The sequence below is a fragment of the Lasioglossum baleicum genome, chromosome 2 (assembly GCF_051020765.1).
Source record: "Lasioglossum baleicum chromosome 2, iyLasBale1, whole genome shotgun sequence".
Lineage (NCBI taxonomy): Eukaryota > Metazoa > Arthropoda > Insecta > Hymenoptera > Halictidae > Lasioglossum > Lasioglossum baleicum.
Genome location: NC_134930.1, coordinates 20,889,499 through 20,911,200, shown reverse-complemented (window position 1 = coordinate 20,911,200; position 21,702 = coordinate 20,889,499). Strand labels below are relative to the sequence as shown.

General features: G+C 43.0%; 1 protein-coding gene across 1 annotated transcript in view; it reads right to left on the bottom strand.

Annotated features, from left to right (window-relative positions):
- The window catches only part of Gycbeta100b (guanylate cyclase soluble subunit beta-1-like), a 33,839-nt gene extending 13,432 nt beyond the window's left edge, over positions 1–20,407 (bottom strand). Inside the window, exons 1-10 of the mRNA XM_076446035.1 lie at positions 20,259–20,407; positions 19,905–19,978; positions 11,626–11,726; positions 9,384–9,502; positions 7,234–7,389; positions 5,884–6,037; positions 5,633–5,787; positions 4,524–4,652; positions 4,323–4,405; positions 33–203 (exon numbers count right to left, since the gene is read on the bottom strand). Coding sequence (XP_076302150.1) covers positions 33–203; positions 4,323–4,405; positions 4,524–4,652; positions 5,633–5,787; positions 5,884–6,037; positions 7,234–7,389; positions 9,384–9,502; positions 11,626–11,726; positions 19,905–19,978; positions 20,259–20,261 — 1,145 coding nt within the window. The 5' untranslated portion in view covers positions 20,262–20,407. The remainder of the gene's footprint in view (positions 1–32; positions 204–4,322; positions 4,406–4,523; positions 4,653–5,632; positions 5,788–5,883; positions 6,038–7,233; positions 7,390–9,383; positions 9,503–11,625; positions 11,727–19,904; positions 19,979–20,258) is intronic.
- Positions 20,408–21,702: the final 1,295 nt, after the last annotated feature.

Here is a 21,702-nt window from a genome sequence, read left to right as displayed (position 1 = left end):
GACGCGACGCGACGATGCGGCGGAATCCTTACCTGTCGGTCTTCTTTTTCTCGCTGTCGAGCTCGCGATACGTCTGCTGCAATTTATCGGTAAGCAGCTCCAAGTTCACCGTTAATTTGTAATCAGCCTCGAATTGCTCTGACATCAGCACGAGATCTCTGGTGGCGTCGTGAAGGGGGATGTCGCTCAAGTATAGCCCCCACCTGGCGATCATCCCACGAAAAGCGTAAAAAATCGGTTTACATTATTTGGCGACTTAGAGTCTCCACTGAAAATAGCTCCACCTTTATTAAATACGTTGGTATCTAAATATTTAAGTATTGTATGAGCTATTATGTCAATTTCATATCCATAAAATGAAAAAGAAGAATGGAATTATGGAGTTAGAATAGCTCCGACTGCAAAGGTGTAATCCTTCAAAATAATTTGTTAATGTTCCTCTAAAAAGATTACAAAATTTCCGCGAATGTCCATTCTTCGCTCGCTAATATATTAATTTATCGTCTTGAAATGCAAATTTGTGGAAATATGTTAAATGCAAAAGGTTTTAAACAATCTACACATTTTGGTTGGTTGGTCCTATACTTTTCCGGCGCCTTTGCCGAGGTAATATTCCGACACCTAACTCGTTCTAATCCGATGCGCGCCGGACACAGAAGAAATTTAAGAGTCGCTAGGTTGATTCAGCTTGAAATTCATCCGCCAATAAGTTCGACACGTCGAATAAATTCTAGGTGACATAAACTACACTGAGAATTATCTGGTTATTAAATCATGCCGCGGGCGATGCTTCGAACGAAAGCTCGTCGCCCCATGTGTCGGTCGAGAGGACGAGCTTTGTGTCACACGCGAACACGTTAGTAAATTCGGATTCTTGTTAATAACAGCGAAGAGTCTTGCGCTAATTTTCAGCGAAGCAGTGCAGTGAATATTAAGCTCCCTCAATCAAGTTTTATTTCATTTCAGAAGAAAGGCGTGACATTCATATTTGTTAGACGTTGGTGAGAATCTTCATGCCGAGTGTGACTCGTTAAAATACGGCAAGGGGTTAAACCGCGAGCAGTTGTCGACAGTTCAGCGAAATAAACGGATAAAGAAATTGCATCGTGGCAAGGTATGTAGTATGTTTTTGCTTGGCGGTGCATTTCACGCGGAACGGCGTGAAAATGCATACTGCGCACGGCTTTCAGAGACGTCTAATGCATCCGAAACGCGTGACGTGGACTAACGAAGCGTGGGCTGATCGCGAACGGGGAAAAATTCCGTGAAAACCGAGGACCGTGAGTTTTATTTGAACGAGGCTAATTCGGCGGCGGCGGCGTGACAAGAATTAATGCACCTGGCGCAGCAGGACGAGACACGCGAGGATGACGGTAATTACGCAAGCCGTCGCTTCGCGTCGCTATCTATCGAATCGCAATAACAAACGTTATCATCATTATTAGATTGTTGCATGTGATTCTAGAATGCAACTCTTAGAAAACGTTTCGTAATAAATTGTTTATGTGGTCAAGTTAATTTGTCTCGCCCGAAGACAACGCAAATTCATCCGCGTTGACGACCAGATCCTGCAATGCCTTACTTCACCGTAATACAATCAAGACACTTAACACATTACCGACCGGTGATTATTGCATAATTTTGAAAAATCTATGGCAAATACTTTTTAATGGAATCATCAATAGCAATAGCAATTTTCATTGTAAACTAACAAGTCACCCTCAACAACGTCATCTACATAATAGTTTCATTTAAAATTGCAATGTGAAAGAAAATTTCTATGCTTTCTTTTGGTGCAGCACAATTATTGAAAATCCTATTAACAGGCTTCTGGTAGGTAAAGTGTTAAAATTTCTAGATAGAGTACATTGGGTAAAAAATTGCGTTTGTTTAATGTCACTGCTAAAAATCGGACATTTGATATGCAACAACCTAATATCAACAGGGACAAGGGATGCCGCCGATGAATTAATACACGGAAAGCTTACTTACCAACCGCACAAAGCCCGCGCTCTGCTTCCGTTCGCGATAACGGCCTAGATAAAGTGCCGTCCATAAGTCTGCTGTCACTTTGCGCCCCGTTTCGTTCGCTCACTTATTCCGTGGCGTTTCGCGCGCGAGATACTCCTGCAATCTATTATGGGGGAACGCAGCGTGCGATTGTGGAGCGATTTGTTCCTTTCCGGGAGGATTAGCGATTGAGCTCTGAGCTTAAGATCAGACCTATGTTCATGATACCACCACCCTCAGACTAATCTCTGTACGTGGTCTGCCAGAGGAATTGCAACATCCGTTCTAATTATTTCTCGGGCTCCGGCTGGTTTCTTTGTACGCGTCGCGGATAAGCCTGTCTCCGCCTGCTTGTGGCTTCTTGCCGAACAATGTCTTGTTCGCTTCTTTTATACTTTGGAAACGTAAGGAGAATCTTCGCGAGTTTATTTGTCAAACGATGTCGTCGGTAAACTTGTCGAAACGTCACTTCCTCGCGGATTTTGGCGGAATTGAAATATGTTATAAATCTCGACATTCTGAACGACTTGTTCCTGACAAATAGTAGGCGGGCTCTTTTGGTTTTTTAGATATTTCCAAACTACTGTTAGTTTAATGAAGTCAATTATGTGGGGAATAATATTTTTGCAAATATCTAAAACACTAAAAGAGACGGCCTATTATTATATGTATAGGAAGAAATTGTTTAGAATTGTCATTACCAATGTGCTAACTTATGAAAATGGTAAAAAAGGGTAGAATGTAAGAGATTCGACAGAATTTTGAACAATTTTCATTTGTTTTGGATCTACAAAGGCTGTTCCCATTTTGTTTAATTCCACTTTCTTTACATTTGTCGACAAAAATTCGAAGATGCATAAACATCTACAGTCTAATTATCACCATATCAACATATCTCAATTTCACCAAAATTGTTCTACCCTTAACCACGTCATTTTTCGTTTCATAGAAAAGATTGATTATCGCTGGTAAATTTTAAGAGAGACAGTTTTCAGGGAAATTACCGAACACTTTTTAATCGTCTACATCGAAAAGAAATCGTCTTTCTAGATTGCGTGATTTAGAACGGACAAGTGTACCGGAGTGTACGCTATAGATCAAAGTGTGTCTGTAGAACAATGAGCGCAGCATAGTTTGTAAAACCTAGGTGAAAATGAAGCGTGTTTCGTTGATTGCTGTAGGTACGTGTGGGGCTCGCAGCAAGAGAGATATGTTCCTAGCAAAACACAGACGGAGGACGATAAAAAGAGGAAGGAAGTGTATGAGCACTGAAGGGGAGAACGTTTTAAGAATTGAAAAGATGGGAGCGGTTTTTGTCAGCGAGTCGGCGAGAGATGATGGAAAGACATTCGGATTATATGCATGTGCATGTAGTACATATTTATAAACGTATGTACAGGGTGTGTAAAAAGTGATGGTGATCCGTCATAGGGGTGAATCTACCACCTCTGGATCGGTGGACATTTGTAAAAGAAACTCGTCGCAAGATTGTTTATAACAAAGAAAACAGATTGTTAATGTTCGATTTTACATCAATACTGCATAATTGCAAATGATTGAATTGAAAAATTGCATAAACATCGGCAGTCTATGTAGTCATAGTGCAGTGCAACCGATCCAGCATTTCGCAACCGGAACAGAACCCGAACAGTGGGAATCCGATACGACACAGCAACTGCGTGTACCGGCGCGTTAAAAACGGAAGCAATGCGTTCGATCGTTTATAACTGATTGTCAAAGCCGAACGATCGCGTGCTGAGAGCAGCGTATCGCGTTTTGTAAGTGGAAACCCGTCGCGTTGCATTCTTCGCGGTGACCATTCGTTCGCGTTGATTTACGGTGGCCCGTCGACAGTTTTACAGGTTTCAGAACGTTCCGCAAGGAAACGCGAACGGTGATAGACGGGTTCGCGGTGCAACCGATCCGAACAATGCACACGCAGTTACTCACGCCGAGCGGGATTCAATTTATTCACAATTCCATAATTACAACGCGGATTAACATGCCCCTGCGAACAAGCAAATTAATTCGCCTGTCGAGCTGTATTGCGACACGTCTGATCGAAAAATCCTTTGGTTTATTTCGCTCGCCGCAGAAATGAAATTTTCAAAATGTTCAGATTTTCGGTTTCACTCTACCGTGCCGTGCTGAATGTCCTGTTCGTATCAGATATAGCTGGTTTTTAAATAAACTCGTGTTTCGTAGTCGAGAATTCAAGATACAAAATTAATTCTTGCATACGCGACTTCTAACTCGCAGGACGGTGTCACAAGGATGCAAATGAAGTGTAATAAATCCGCGCGAAAGCTCACCTGGTTAAGTCGTCCAAATTCATGACGCTGGGGTAGCAAAGGAAGATGACGAGGTCCGACTCCGGTATGTACAACATTTGCCCCTGGAAAAATTACATGTCCCGCTGTGACAACGAAATATGCATAACCCGGGAACACTGCCATGAATTACATCGCATATTACGTTGTATACCTACACATACGTAACGGATTTCTACTAACTTTTAAACGCAGACACGGCCGCTTCTTGGACGCGTTCGATCGCATCACTCCCTCCTTCGTTCGCAGCACGTACACCGTGTTTATGTGCGACAATACGTTCTCGAATGTTAGCTCCAGGTGTGGCCTGACCTTTGAAAACAAAACACTGTGCGTCGCATAAATGAAAAATTGTGCCGAATTTGGAAATGGTATTTTTATCGGAAGTTTGGCAACGGTTTTTGGACGGCACCAACGACCCAGATTTGCATGTTCTACTACTTCAGAATTTGTTCGAGCGTGACAATGGTCGTTGAACGGAGAAATTTGTCAGCGAGACGTCGCCGCATAACGTCACGCGAAACGAGATTACGCTATCGTCGCAATTACAACAGATCGAGGACTCCTCTCCTTAAGACGAGGGCAAAGGGAATCCAACCATGACGTGGAATAACAACGGCCGGTTAATTGATTACGCTCGGTGCCGTATGCGCCAGCGACTATGCAAATGCCGCTAAATGTTGCTGCTGCAACGAAGCGTGTCACAGCGTTTGAAACAAACCGCATTTGAAAGATATATGATCAGCGGTGTATGAATCCGCGCGAATTATAGCCCGCCGTTGTTGGCCACGACCTGCCCGAACAATAACGCAATTTCGCGGTCCCCGCTAACTAACGCGGCGCTTCGCGAAATAAAACGCGGTTATCGATCCGTGCCCCTTTATCGCGTTTACGCGAGACACTTGAGGGGGCAGTCTCGTTTCCAGGATTGCCAGGGCTTTCCACGAAATAAAACTTGCTAGAAACCAAAGTCAGGGACCGCTCTAGGGGCGCCATTTTGGCTGTAAGTGTGAAAGATCTGAAAGAATCTGAAAGAAGTGTGAAAGAATAGAATGAAAGATCAATCTAGGCTGCAGTCGCCCAGTAATTTGCATTATTCGGAAGCTCAAACGTGAAAATAGTATTTTTGAGGGATACAACGATCTAGATTGATCTTTCATCTTTCAGCGCTTTTGACTACTGAAAAAGCACGTTACTACCGAAACGAAACTACCCCGTTAACTTTTCACAGGAATGAATGTTTAAAGCTCTGACAAAACGATTAATAAAAAATGACACAGGAGCAAACTCACTGTCCAAAGGATGTCGTTCAGCTTGCAATTACCGGATGCCACTTGGGGGATGACGCGAGTGATGGTGCAGCCAGTCTGAACTATGTCGAGGTCCCTGTTGAACATCAGATGGAATGGGAAAACTCGACAGAACGTCATGGGGCTCACTTTCGGTTCTGCGAGAAATTCCGTAACAAAGTTTTCTATGAATGCATCCGACAACTTTTCACCAAATCACGTTGTCACGTGCGAATTCAGTGAACGTCACTTACCGACGGATAACGTCTCCAAATCGGCGATCATGGGGTTCGAGACAACACCCGGACCGGAGGTGTTCGTTATCATAAATTGCACATGGTCGCACTCGTTTTTTGTCTTCAGTATTCGCATCTCTATGTCCGTGTCGTGGAGCTTTTTCGCTACGGTCTGCGCCGGGGAAAGTTGCAAACTCGTTTAATCACGGCCCGGCTTCTGCCCGGGAGGATTTACCCGGTTGGAAATTAAATGGACGAATAGTATAACCATCAATTTCGCTCGTAATTCAACCGGGCGGGACGGGAATATCATGTTGATCGAATAATTTCGTTGCTAAAGTAGATGTTTGCTACCTTATTTTCACAGTTTCCTCGAATCGCAGGTAACTCAAGTGTATTCTAATTCCGTATAAAATATGTGTGTGCATCTCTTTCAGCAATGCATTTTACTTTTTCTCTTTGTGCGAGGTGCAAGTGCAGCCCAGGTCGACAAAAACGGAAATAAAAAGTGAACTACTGGAAAATTTCAAAAACTTTTCTGGGAATTCTGTGTTACGTTTAAAATTATCAACGTGCTGTATACTTATCTTGTAAGAATCTACAAAATTTCGCAAATATTCATGCAGACCAATGTTTCTTTCATTTTGCTGCAAAAATGTATGGGGTTTAATAAAATATGCGTGTGCATCTCTCGTAGCATTGCATTTAATTAAAAAATAAATTTGTACGGTTCACCAGAACGACGCGAAAGCGAAAAATGTTTCAAATTCGAGGAGGCGCAAGTTGAAAAATGCAAAGCAAACGTGAAATGTTAAGGTTGCGCGTGGAGGATTAACAGACGAAATCCGAGCTATAGAAAAGTGGAATGGCACAGCCGGAAATGCGATTTGCTGTTGCAAATTTGATCAGTAAATACGTCGCTCGATAAAGTACATTTTAGACGTTGCATTTTTCATGAGCGATAGATGGAAAATTCAGCAACAGAGACGGCCGTGTATTCGCGCGGCGTTATATTGAATAATGAACTGCAAAAATCCAATTCACTTTTTTGCCAAACCCGTACTAAACTCTTCGATCAACCTGATACTTCGCAGCACGCGATGCTGGGGGAATGAAAAATAACACCGTTAACATTGTTCCAACATCGTGGGAGTAAATCGTTCAATTTCATTGATGGATTTGTTAATTCTACTGAGAGGTTCAATCAACGCTCGCGGCGTATTGTTTATTAGAACTCTGTGTGCTAGCCTCGAGAAATGAGACAAAAAGATCTGTTAATTGAATCCTTCGATTGGACGTAGTATTTATCGAGGATCAATCCCCGTGGAGTTCGGTAACCATGTTGCAGTACGGTTTCGTCGAAAATACCTTAACGATACCGATGACGATATGCTCCAAACCAGGTCGGTCGGAGTAATAATGTAATATGAGCGCGCCGTCTTCGGGCCTCTCGGTGCATCGGAAGGAGGGCGCCCTCATTCCCGGGTACAAAGTGCCTAAATGATCGTGAAGGGCGTCCAAATTCTGCAATTAAGCGTCACCAGATTCTCGTCAGGTTAGCTGCTCGTGAAAGATTATGGCGGAGAGGGGTTCCGTTCGCTTCGGGTCAAAGGAGGGCGGACGCTATCGCGCTCGACCGATCAAATTTTATAGGCATCGGCGGCGCACAGTGTGCTATTTCGATCGTTTAGGGGAACGAAACTCTTTACGATAAAAACTACTCAAAATATAATGATTTATAATTACTTTAAGATAACTTTTATTTTTTGAATGGCGACTCTGAGGCGCCAGTGCCGAACACTAGAGCGCGTTTGCTCGCCCCTTCTTACCTGGTTCGTCTAGTGGCAGTCATTAATTCGAGTCTAGAAAGTTTCGCGCGAGCTCTTTTCACCCGGTAATGTATGCGTCTTCTCCTTAGAAGAGGGTTTCGGTGTTTAGAATATTAATTTTCTCACTTTGTTTCGCACGGGGAAGCGTGCTTCGTCATGTAAATAAAACAGCGTTCTTGAATACGAAATTTATAGAAACTTCAGCTCGAGCAGCGATAAAACTCGTTCAACGCTTTCAGCAACCTTATAATTAATTATAAAAATCTGCATGCAGAAGACACGTCGCTGGAAGAATGTGCCAGATAAATATCGAGTTCCTGGTTCATTAAAGAAACGAACGCGGCGGCGATGTTTACGGGTTCGTCGGTCGACAAGTTTCTTTTCAGAGAACTGCCGATTTCACCTAATATCGAACAATCCTAATCAATCCACCATTTATCCCATCGAAAGGATACGTTCGACTGAGAAAGGTGTAATAATCCATCAATCACGGACAGGGAAAATTCTGGCGATAATTCCGCGGCCGTATTCCGCGCGCGCAAACGAGTTTACAAGCTTTTTGTCCAATTACTCAGCGGCTCGTTGCCGCAATCGCGGACTGGTCCGGCGTGTTTCCCTGGAACGAGTCGTGTCACGGGTTTAGAAATGCATAGGCCGCGGAATGCGCGAATGAACATTCCGCGAAACACGCAGGTGCGCGTGTGAGAACGTCGACCAGCTTGCCGAAAAACGTCGACGAAATTCAAATCTTCCGTATTGTTACTCACACGTAATTGTTAAAATCAGAGTTTCAACATTTCCCACGTAGAAGTCGGTATAGTGGGACGCGGTGAAATAAATGGAAAAAGAATCGAACGGAACGTGACGCCACTGGGATCACCGGTCAATCGCGAACGCTTTTGCCCACGTGTACATCTTTTCTGACAACTTTCACTTGGTCCGCAAGCAAACGGAATCGATGGAATCCCGGGAGTCGGTCACCGGGTGCTCGTAGCCCGAGGGAATTTCGCCGAGGATCGTCCAGAAACGAACGATTCGATGTGTGCGTGAAAAAGTGCGCGCGGAATTCCTCCGAGCACCGATGTCCACCGCATACAGTTACTCACATTGATATTCAAATGCCTACGACTATTTTTCGATCTGTTGCTTTTCGTATTAGCAGGTAGTTTTGCTTGTACATCAAAAACACAGGTTGCTAGTGAGTGATTAGATGGCAACAAGTTGTCACAAATAATGGAGATTATATCACTGAATAATATTAAACATATAATACATACTTTTATAAATTCATTCGAATGTTCCTTTAAAATACGACAGAACTTTCCCTCCACCCTAATACAAGACAGGATGATTTAACCCTTTGCACTCGAATGACGAGTCTGAGGCGCCACTAAAAATTGCCATACCATTATTCAAAACGGTTTTAACATTATTAAATTTGACTGTATTCTATAAATTGTAAAAAGCTCAACATTTATATACAATAAGAAAACAGGTTCAATTTGATGTGCACAATGTAAAAAAGATTATATAGATGAAAAATCATCTGGGTTAAAACAAATATCTTGATTTTGGAATTCAAATTGCTTCGAGTGCAAATGGTTAAACGCTTCATGTGTGCGGAACAGAAATTTGAATGGAAGAATACTGAAGAAATCGTGTGCGAGAGAAAGAATGTTTCAGGTTTACCTGCAAAAAGTCCCAGGGCGTTGCGCCCAACACCTGAAGGATCTTGTCGTATCCAGAATCCTGGCAAAACTCGAAAAACATCCGGCCGAACTGCTCCAGGATCTCGTTCGCTGGGATATCTGGAACACGCGGTCTCTCGTTACCCCGTGGCTCTCGATTTCGTGTTCGTTCACCGATCCGATCCCGAACGGTTCGACTTAATGGGGAAATCGTTGGATAACTGTCGAGTGTCGCTTAAACTGATCGAGGGGCGTCGTTAGGGGGTCGCAATTTTAACGAGCTGCATTCGAAGTTCAAACGGGAACTCGATTCGATGAGATCGTGTGCGGTCGGAATCAGTTAGACTGTCCTCGGGATGCTGGATTCAATCACTGATCAGTTATTCGGGATACACAGCGATTAATGTTCGATCTAGTTGCAATGTTGTGGGGAAGCCCGTATGATAAGACAATGCCGAGTAGCCCGACTCTAATTTGTGAGCATTACAGGATCAATTGACGTCTTGTTGTTGGTAGACTGTCCGAATTTGTGTGACGTGAAATTCATTTCTTGATTGCGTAGCCATTCAGCTATCTATAAGTAGACTGCGGATTTTATGCATTTAGAACAAAAATGAGTAATGAAGAATTGAGAAGTTCTGTTGTATTATTCTCAGCCTATGAAACATATTAAAAAAGAAAATACCTTTCTACTTCACTCCGGTTGCCGTTCACATAGAAAATATTCATTTTGCATAAAGTTCCGCAGTCCATTTATGAGTGAGAAATTTTCCATGAACATTGTTTGTTTGAATTTTCTTTTTTCAAACGAGTACATACATATGTATAGTATTTAGAAGTAAGATCGTATTAATATTAATTTTCGACTTACTTTTTGACTTAGTCGAGGACTTACTGCATGTCATTAAATTATTTAAGAGAGAGTTAACGTGAGAAAGGTTTCCGAGTCGTCTCTTTAAAATAAAACATATCATTAAAACACTGAGGCAAAGACAAGGAGGAAAACAACCAGCGGGCTAATCAATGTAAAACAGTTCAGCAAATACCTGCGAACATGTTCCGACTTTTCACGTGAAATAATATCTTACCCGACGCTGTTTCGGACAAGGCTGCCCCGAAAAAGTGAACAGTCGTTGCAGTAGCAAAAAGGTAGAAACAGGACGAGCGAAGGCAAAAGGGGAAGGGTGAAGAGGAAAGAGAATCGCATTTCGACGTGCAGCCGCCACCGTGCCGGTACGGTGGACTCGCTGAAAGGATTTTTTCTGTGCTGAGGTCACCTCGTTCGTGGATAAAGGCAGTAAAGAAGGTAAAAAGGGTTGACAAAACGAGCAAGAAAGAAGGAATCGCATTTCGAGCCGGCCTCCGGTAGCCTAGTCTGCCGAGCTCCGTGGCTTTAAGACGTAGCAGCGTTTAGTGTTGGGTCGAAGGATCTTTAGAATGGTGTTCGTTCTCCAGCTGAGGTCACCACTTGGGCCAATAAAAAGAGCTGAAGAAGGAGGTATGGCGGGGGAGTAAAAAAAGGATCGGAGAAGATGGCGAGTTTCGATGCCTTGGTCAACTATAGGAGCCCAGGCAGAATCAATTGGTCGCCGAGAGCCGATTCTCCGTCTGTGAATCTTGTAGAAGGAGATTGCTACTTTTGCATCCCCTTTACCTTATTGTTTGAGAGACGGAAGCAATCCGGCCATTTTCTTCCACAAAAGCAACGGACGGCACAGTATGAATTTCTGACAAAAATGGGTACATGTAATTTAGAGCAGTGGACATTTTAAAAATATTTAAGGACATCAATGTATTACTTTCAGCTTAATAGGGTGATTAAAAGAAGAATACAATTTTTATTTGGCTCCTGTGTCCTGCAATCAATGCAAACATTTTTTATTTAGGAGAATAAAGATTGTCTTCCTCTTTTAATCATTCTATTAAACTGAAACTAATACAATGATGTCCTCGAATATTTTTAACATGCCCACCGTTTTAAATTACATGTAGCCATTTTTGTGGTAAAGGCATAAAATCCTCAGTCTATAAGCAGAAGTAACGCGACGCGATAGTCGGAACTAGCGGGAAATGAATGGATGGATGCTGGCGAGGAGTATCGGAGTTTAATCGCTCCGGAAAAGAGGTTTACGCTGTAACAGGTACTTATTGCGAATGCGCCAGAAAGCTGGCAAGAGGTGTTTACTAGTCGAGGCAGGTAGTTTTCAGTGACCAGTCGAGCGGAAATAAAGAAATGTACATACTGAGCAGGTTCGCAGCCGCTGATATAATGTTGTAGGTAATCTCGTCGTCGTAGATCTGCCGCACCAGAAACTGCCCCTCCATATTAACCGCCGCATCTTTCCTGGATTAACAAAGTATGAATAAACATCGCGCAGCAAATTGAAACAATTATGCCGGCCGGCGGCGTTGCGCGGATTCAACAGCGGCGCTGCTCGCTTGTTTGCAATTCTAGCAGCCGGATAATTCGAAAAGCTTATTAGAACGGACGCTTTAGAAAGCCCGACTCTGTCTTCGGATGCGGAAACGACAATAAGGATTGTATCCAATTGGAAAAAGATGTACGGTCAGCGTTGCTCGGAATTCCAGAGATAATACTAAAAAGTTGCTTTCTAGAACTGTTCTTCTGATTTAATTATCGTTTTCGCAATATTTGTCGTCGGTTGAATTATTCTCAATGGTCGGAATTAATTAATGAAAGCCTAGATTTGCATAAATACGTGATCCAATTAAAAATTTCATTCCCGCACTGGCAGCGAGATGAAATATGCCTTCGAAAGTGGCAACATGTTAATCAGTGGCTTCTGCTAAATGGAATATAATTATCATCGAATTAAATAAGCTATTATGTATAATTAAACATGAAAAATTACTCGGGATCTCGTTCTCGCTGCTGGAAAAATGAATCATGGCATTAAAAGCAAGGTACGCTCTTTATCACCGAGTTCTGCAGAATTGAAATATAATTGCCTTCTTTATGAACTATGTTTTATGCTTCTACAAAGATTGATTAATCATTAAAGCTCGCCAAAGTTTCAATTAATATCTGATCCTCTGTTTCATAATAAAGAACTACCACGCAGATTTCTTTATAGGTGAACGGAAGAAGTCCAAGTTACGCCATCGGGCAGCAAAAAGAATCGCTGTCGAGCATCCTTCACGGGCGAGCAATTTATCATACTTTCAAAAGCTACCGTTATGCTAATAGCGAAACTGTGTTTCGCACTTTCCATCAACGACGCAGGGAAATGGCGGTGGTAAGAGGAATCGCGATTGCACAATTATCCGAAGGATTGTTAATCCCGGACGAGCGTTTTGATCCGCAGGATTGTGTCACGGTGAATTAATTAATCGGGTTGGCGCGACGACGGGCAAAGTAAATATTTCTTGGCGTACAAAAGCTGGGCATTTCAGCAGGTTGCCAGACCCGGAGGGCACGGAGGGTTTCTATTAGGTTTACAAAGTACGGATAAAAGGCTCCTCGCTGTTTGGCATGGATATGAGCCGTCGCCGTTCCGAGCTCGATTCACTATTCCAATGCAATTTTTCGAGAATCCTTCGAACGGGTGTTTAACTCGTCCGTGGAATTAATAAAACATTGGGATATCGACGTGACGGCTTCACGGTCGCGTCAATGAAATCTTTGTGCGTTCGTTATCAGGCGTGTCTAAGCGTTTCGAAACATAAATGTGCCGACAATTATGAAAGTGGTCTAAGGCCGTCCACACACGGGTCGATCGTCGATTCGGTCGACGCGATTCCAGTCGCATGCGATTCCCCCCTCCACGTGACTTCCAATGCAAATGAATGGAGAGCCACACACGGGTCGATTCGTAGTCGACTGAAATCGGCTCGACTGAAATCGCGTCCGTCGCATGAACCATCCACACACGGGTCGATCGTCGATTCGGTCGACGTTATTCCAGTTGCATGCGATTCCCCCTCCACGTGATTTCCAATGAAAATAAATGAAAAGCAGCACATTGAAATCGCCGCGATTCTAATCGCGTGCGATCGGCAGCGAAGTTGGAAAATCGCGTGGATCGTACGATTCGCACGACTCATGGAGGTAAGTTTGTGCAGTTCATGTAATTTAAATGATTTGGCCATTATTTTTTGTAGTTTGAGTGCATTGCACTCTTCGATGTGGTCTATGTATTTAGGTTACATAGGTTATTATTTATTTATTATCTTTTTTTATGTTATTACGCATACTAATAACATTAAGGTAAGCTTTTTATTTACATAGTTGAATATAACCATGTAGGTTTATGAAAAACAAAAGGCAAAGTCTTCTCAGGTCGATTTAATCCGGAAGTATTACCACTTGGTATATTGAGCGAAGATTGAGGGAAATCTGTTGAACTTCCACCAACCTCATCTATGAGGAGCAATGCTCATCTGAGGAGTTACAAAAGGAGAGCTTTGCTCCTCATAGATGAGGTTGGTGGAAGTTCAACAGATTTCCCTCAACCTTCACTTAATATACCAAGTGGTAATACTTCCGGATTAAATCGACCTGAGAAGACAACTCCCTAAGAACACTCCCACTCCACAGAAAATTGTACAACAGTTTATCAATCCCTGTTACTTCAATTTTTTTTTACTTTGCCTTTTGTTTTTGTTTTTCATAAACCTACATGATTATATTCAACTATGTAAATAAAAAGCTTACCTTAATGTTATTAGTATGCGTAATAACATAAAAAAAGATAATAAATAAATAATAACCTATGTAACCTAAATACATAGACCACATCGAAGAGTGCAATGCACTCAAACTACAAAAAATAATGTCCAAATCATTTAAATTACATGAACTGCACAAACTTACCTCCATGAGTCGCGCGAATCGTACGATCCACGCGATTTTCCAACTTCGCTGCCGATCGCACGCGATTAGAATCGCGGCGATTTCAATGTGCGGATCTTCATTTATTTTCATTGGAAATCACGTCGAGGGGGAATCGCATGCGACTGTTCATGCGACGGACGCGATTTCAGTCGAACCAAGTCGAACCGATTTCAGTCGACCACGAATCGACCCGTGTGTGGCTCTCCATTCATTTGCATTGGAAGTCACGTGGAGGGGAATCGCATGCGACTGGAATCGCGTTGACCAAATCGACGATCGACCCGTGTGTGGACGAAATCGCGTCCGCCGCATGGATCGTACATGACGAGCAAGACGTACGAACTTCACGACGCGATTACAATCGACCCGTGTGTGGACGGCCTAAGTCTTATATTTCTTGTTTCTTGTGAATGTTGAAAAAAAAAGTTAAACCGACTTCGAGAAAACGCACTAAAAAGTATGAAATAATTTCTATTTAATTTATGTAAATACACACGAACTTAAATACAATACAATCTTTTTAAAAAAATTACGAAAATCCTTAAATTCTTCTACATGCTTTCACATATTAATTTATCTTCTCTTCCCACCTACTGATTTTCAAGTCCATCATATTCCAATGAAATCATAATCAACAAAATGTTCAATTTTGCGTCGCCTCCGAAAAGATTGTATTGTATTTAAGTTCGTGTGTATTCACATAAATTAAATGGAAATTTATTCATACTTTTTAGTGCATTTATTTAGTGCGTTTTTCGAAGTCGGTTTAATTTTTTTGCATAAAATTGTTTTATTTCACACTTTTTAGTGGAACGAGCAGAATTTGTAGAACACGGCTGGATGGTTTTTCAGTCTTATTGGTTATTTGCAATAAAAACCGGAAAGAATGAAAAAATGCAAAATTTGTTTTCACGGGACCAATCGGGAGACATACCCTACAAAATGCAGAAGGTTTCGTCCTGATTGGTCTTGATAGTAGAGTTTGAATTTAGATTTAAATATTGGGTTGGGGCAAATAAGTTCGTTCGATTTTTTACAGTGGAATAAATAACAAAAACCGAACGAACTCATTCGCCAACCGAATATAATGGTTGAAAGTAAAATTTCGATTAAAATTGGGTAACTGAGAGTTGATTTAATGGTTATGGCTGCCATATAATCGCCGAAAGCGTCCGCCGAGAAAGGGTGGGTAATGAATCTTTGAGGTCCTTGAACTGCTGTGACTCTGATTTATGATGTAAATAATGCTCAGATACCACGATGAGCGGAACTAACGCGGTTTAGTTTAATATGGGACAAGGTACACGTGAAAAGCCACGGTGCGGTTTCTGTAGACTACGAAGCGAACGAGTACAATCTCGAAAATTATATGACGTAATTTGTAAACACGCTGCGGAGAGGTAAACTGTGAAACGTCATTTAGAACGGCTAAAGTGAACCTTTCTAGCCAAGCTTTTAAGAGTCATCGTGCGATCTTGCTTCACCGGTAACCGACATTTCGTTGCTTTTCCGGTGTCGCGCACACCACCCTATCCCACAATTCTGTGGTACGTAAACAAGTTATTTTGCGAAAATGTACTTTCCTTTCTGTTCGCGTCAACCGAGGACCTGTGCGGTCTTTCGTCATTGTGTGCTGGTTTGTCGTTGTAAGTTAACTATGTATACAGTCAGACTGATCACACGCTTTAAATTAGAATAACTTTTAAATGAATGGGTTAAACGACTTCAATTTCTCTGTAAGGATAGAAGAACTAGTTGAAAAAATGCATTTGGTCGGAATTGTGAAAAACAATAGTGAAAATTGATTTTTACAACGTTTTTAGCTGGTCCAATAACGAAAATTTCGAAGATGTATTTTGCGAACTTTGTAAACTTTCACTGACTTGAGATTTGAAATGTAATAGTATAGTGTAAAATGTAATAATTGTACTGAAAATATCTCCGTTGTTTTTAGTAATACAAGAAAATGTTTCAGACAGAAAATGTTTGGTCATATTTTCCGATATTTCAAGGTCGTGGATTTACTTTGATTAGTATAACACTATAGCTAATGAAAAGACAAGTTCAACCATGTATAATATGTTGAACTTCAAATAACAATTCGAAGGAGTTATCCTTCAAAAAGCTAAACTTAATTGGAACGGATAAGCGCAGGGATAAGGGAAAGTGTAAAAACAGCTAATAAATCGCGCAACACACTGAAAAATCCGTGCAACGTTAAGGTCGATAAAACTGTCATCGAAATCGCAAAAGTCAATTTCGTTCCGAGGTCGGTCCGCAATGTATCTCGTCGGATCCCTCAGGGCCCGTCCTTTCGAGTACAGTGTTCGCGAGTGGAATTGTCCTTTTAGGACACGCGTTCGCCGATGCTTGCGACGTGTTTTACAGCGAGAGGGCAGGTTTATGGTGTTGTAAACCTGTATTACGAGTCAGTTGTCCCGGCAACCTCGCCTTTCGTCTCGACCGCGTCGACAACGGAAGAGTTTCTGCGATCTTACGGCCGGGAAACTCGAGAGAGAACCCCTCCTCCTCCTCGTTGACGAGAGCGCGGCGAAACTGCAATGGAATTTTTCGCGTGGAAACGAGACCGTAGATTCCTCCGGTTGTGCTCGCGCACAAAAAGTTTCGCTCTCCCGCGGGTTACTCGCTTTTTCCGTTTCGCGGCGAGCGGAAGGTGGGAGAGAGGCTCGAAAAGTTTCAGTAACGGGCATTGTTTGCCGGTTCCCGAAGGGAGCTCCGGCTGTGATTCTGCGAATAAACGAAACCCGTAACGCGAGTCCCTCGAGCGGTGCTCCAGAGAAAAAGTCAGTCCGACGTGTAAACAGCGAGATATTTATGCAACGCCGTGCCGGCCCGGGATTTAAGGGGCTACGAAGGGTGTGGACCTTTGAGCCCGTTGACAAACAGACGGAACGCGTGCCAATATTTCGACTTACTGTCGCAGAATCAATAAACTCCGAGGATCAGGTAAACAGAGGTTTATTACGCGAACTTGTTGATCCACCCCCGGGGACAGGAGGAATAGTCGACGGATTCTTCTGCCCTCGTGACCTACTCTCGGACTCGCGCCACTGTCGCGCGCGAGACGTTATTGTTTCTCTAGCTTTACACCCTTCTCCACTCGAAATACACACATTCCTTTATTTTGGATGTAAAACTGCGAGTTTCTTCTACGATTATGTTGCAATTCTTCTTCTACGATGATGATTATGTTGTAATCCCGCGAGATCTAAGCCAATTCTCGGTTCTGTGCTGTGACAGAGATCGTGAAGGGATAATATTGGGCTGGGGAATAAGTTCGTAGCGTTTTACGTTTTCTTTTATCCTACAACGATTTTTTTTATCTTTTCTCTTCTATTGTTTCTCTAGCTTTACACCCTTTTCCACTCGAAATTCAATGAAACCGAACAGAGACTGAACATTCTCGGTCTACGATTAACCGCAGCTGTTCGCGGGATTTTAACGCGTGCAACTAAAACACAGATAAAATGTCAGATTTAAGGAACAACGTTTTACGCCCGTGTGCGTATGTGTTTACGATATAAAACTGTGATAAAGTCTCGTGGAAGGAAGCTTCCATAAAAGCTATTCCGCAGAAGAATCGGACAGTAAAAAGTATGCTAATCGTCAATAAGGAAGCGGCGACATTGTTTTACGAGCTCGTCGTAAATACGAGGATGACGCGAATAGAACTTGTCTCGTTTCGAGAACAAATATAACGCGTGATATTCAATCCAAGGAATTACGAAGAGATAACTACATCCTCGAAGTTTTCTTCATCGTATCACTTTCACTCCCTGGGGCTAAATTCCTCTTCTCTTTCGGTATTATACTTAGTACAGTAAAGGCCGATGAAGGTTATCATTATCCGATCGGAAATTGTTTGCAGCTGTCTAAACGCAGAACTTTCTTCGTTCGAACAATTTGTTGCTTATCTACCCTTAGGCAAGTTGGCGCGGAAAAGTTCGGAAACTTCGAGGAAGTTCGATTATCTATTTCTCGCGAAGAACCTTAATAAAATGCGTTAAATAAATTAGAACTTTTCCAGGCCGCGGGTTGAAACGAAGCAGAAGCATCGGAGGAAGTTGATCGCTTAGCAGCAGCGATTAAAATTAAACAATTTTTCTAAGAGGATCGCAAGAACGCAGCGAAGTGAGATTGGACTGGAACAGAGTACGCAACTAAGCGAGTAAATGAAAAACGTTGAAGCAGGAGTGTTCGCGGATGCTCGTGTTCAAATTGTATAAAATTGCAAATTGAAATGGCCAAAGTGGAAGCGCATAAGGATGCATAGCCTTGGTTCCATCACAAAGGATCGGCGTGTAACGCTCTCAGCGCGGAAACAAAAACAAACTGATTGTGAGACGAACCGTAAAGCGTTTTCATGAAATATTCACAGAGATTAAAGCGGTAGTCGCTATTGTTTATTATTATCCAATCTGTGTTTGCCCGCGGCTAATTTGTCAGCACGGAAGATTGTGTTCATACACTATCGCCTTATAATTAAACACTTAAAACCCGTTTGGAACACATTCCTAACCTATCCTACTATAAATTGTAGAGTTAATTAAAAAAACTTCAAGCAGAAGTTGTAAACAGCACTGTAGAAATAATTTACCTTTCTTCTTAAATCCTGAAAAATTGTTCCCGATGGTTTTGATTACACGAGATAATTGATTTCGACCATTTTGATGGACTGTACATCTTCCAGGCATTTTCGCACGTCCCCGAAATTCCATTCCCGAATCTAATCATCGCAGCTCGCCGGAGGCACGTTTGCCATTCAAATTATCAATTTCGCTCGGCACACTATTGAACGCTTTGAGCGCCGCGTCATCCATTTATTCTTTAGCCTGGTTGAGGAATCGGGTTTTATACATCGTGGGAATCAAATTCTCTGATTCTGTTCATCAGGAAAATCATTAACAAAATTGTTTGCTCTATTGTTCTGCATTCTACTGTGCGTTTGTTAAATAAGTTTCTTAACGAAGCTCTCAGCGAAAACTTTGCCAATTTTTTAAAGTAACTTGTTATCAGAAGCTTTCACAATACAGACTCCGAGGTATCTGTCGAATAAGAACAGTTTTCGAAGAAGTTTCCAAGCTGCAAGTTTCTTCTAAAAGTTCCACAGGAGCAGGTATCTCAAACAAAACGTCGAAGTTCGAACAGAAAATTCGTTTAGAATCGAAATAAATCTTCACGTGGAAACAGAACGAACCTCCTTTCTCAAATAATAAAACGATGAAAGGCAGCGCGTTAAAAAAGACCGGTTGAATAAAAGATACGACGATCCTGCCGGCGTCGGCCAGTTCAATATAATTCAATATAAATTCCAGGGGCGTATCGCGGGGCGAAGAAAAGTGGTGGTCCGCGCGGGTGAAATTTCCACGGAGGAATGCGAGGGATTCGGGTCAGGGATGCGTCGAGGTTGGAGCGGTGTCACGCCGCCAGTGAAATTAAGCCAGGCAAGAAGCATGGTGACACCACGTGGCCTGGAGAAGCGTCCTATCCGGCGATTGCTATCAGAATCGCGCGTCGCGACGCCGAGAACGCTTCGGAATCGTTGCTCGTACAAACAAAACAGTTCGTAACACGTCATATGAAAACTCTTACAGGACTATATAGGACATAAAAAGGACGCAGAGAGGATTCGCGCGGGCTACTTACTTAATCGCTTCCCAGGACTCGCTGCCGAACGTCTTGACGAACAGCAGCTCGAGGGCGTAATTCACAAAACCGTACTGCACATAAAAGAAAAATATGTGTATCCCAGCGTGTGAAATGGTCGAGCGGAAACGGTCTCTCGCTTTGTCGATTAGGAAATCTCGTCACTTTTCGGGATCGTGAACGAAACAAAGTGAAACGACACTGTCGGCCGGTGTGATCTGTCGTCACGTCGCTCGTGTTAGTCCCAGTTCCGTCATCGCGACGCGCGACGTATCCCGGCTTTCTCGACCGTCCCATCCGTTTCGCTCGTTTCCGCGTGCTGTCGCTTTCCCTTCTCTCTTTCGTGGAACGTACCATGGTGCACCAGGGAGAAGTTCGCCGCGTATCATTCCATTCTAATTGCCATAGGAGCCGTGTTTACCTCGTGCACACGAGCCGCGTACTGGAAAGTCGGCCTGCCTTCCGTCAGAGACGATACGTATCGATTTTCAACCCTCAGCTGCGCCACCTAGACGCAACCCTGTTAGCCGGGACCACCGACACGCGCCTCCTACACCCTTCCGCTGGCAATCCGCTCTAATGCCATTTCCCGCTGCGGAATCGACAGCGATATCACTCCGCCAACGAATACTTCACAGAGTTTCAACGGGATCAGGCCTGATGCAATCCCGTCGAATATAAACCACTTTTTAACGGGTCGCAACAGCGATCCGCCCGCGCGCGAGCGCAGTGTTCCAGAAATGTTGAAGAGTACAACCTTTGAAGTGTGATATCTAAGAAACTTTTTATTATTAGAAGTTTTTCATTTACTGCCGACTTCCACAAGAGCTAGACCAGGATCGGGGAACCTTCCTGACTAAGGTCCCATTCGGGCCCATTCTACATTCCATCTATTTGCAAATAGCCTCCAGTAAGGCGACTAATGAAGCTGTTACTCCGGAGGCCCCCTAATTTCCGGCTTCTTCGCCCCAACTTTGCTCGCTGCGAAAGTGGTCTTGCCTAGACGTTCGAATCGAGAAGAAGCTCCGCCGTAGCGACTACCGAAGTGCTACGAATTCCTGGCTTCGTTTCTAATTAGAATTTAAGCCGGGCTTGCTTATCAACCGCGTGTCCCTCGAAGCGAAGGTTTCAGAACGCGGATATCGTTCCTGGTCGACCGATTCTTGCGCCCCAGTTTCCCGAAGTTCGTGCAAAATTGATCGCGCCTGCTGCTGTTTCTGTTCAGTTCTCGGCTCCAAAGGTCCCGACACTTTCCGAGCGAATCTCGTGCTTCCGGTCGCCCCGAAAATAAAAGGCGCCATTTTGTTTCCGAAGCTCTAGCCTCCCAGATAAAATCCCCTGAAGGCCCGCGATACTATCTCCTCTATTCAGCCAGCAGCAGGAAGCTAGGCATCCAGCTAAATGAGGCGTCCTCTGTCGGGAAGAAACACTTTGTCAAGAGGGTGGCTCGATCAGAATGACGACCGAATCGGGAAAAAAATGTCACAGCGTTGCACGGAGGCTGGAAGCGCTTAATGAAACTGGGAAAATCACTAAAATCATGGAAATTTTACATGAACAGCGTAACTAGCGTAACACGCCGATTTAAACCCTTTGTCCTATAATATCGCGTCAGACTCGTGTTGAAGATTCAGAACAGAGAAATTCTATTATGGTTTTGTTAATGTACAGTTAGTGGAGAACATGTAGGTATACCATAGATATAAATTACGAACTAAATCGTAGAGTAAGTAAAATAAATTTTAGGGCAAGGGGTTAATGAAATTTTGATACGACATGAAAATAATATTTTCTTGTT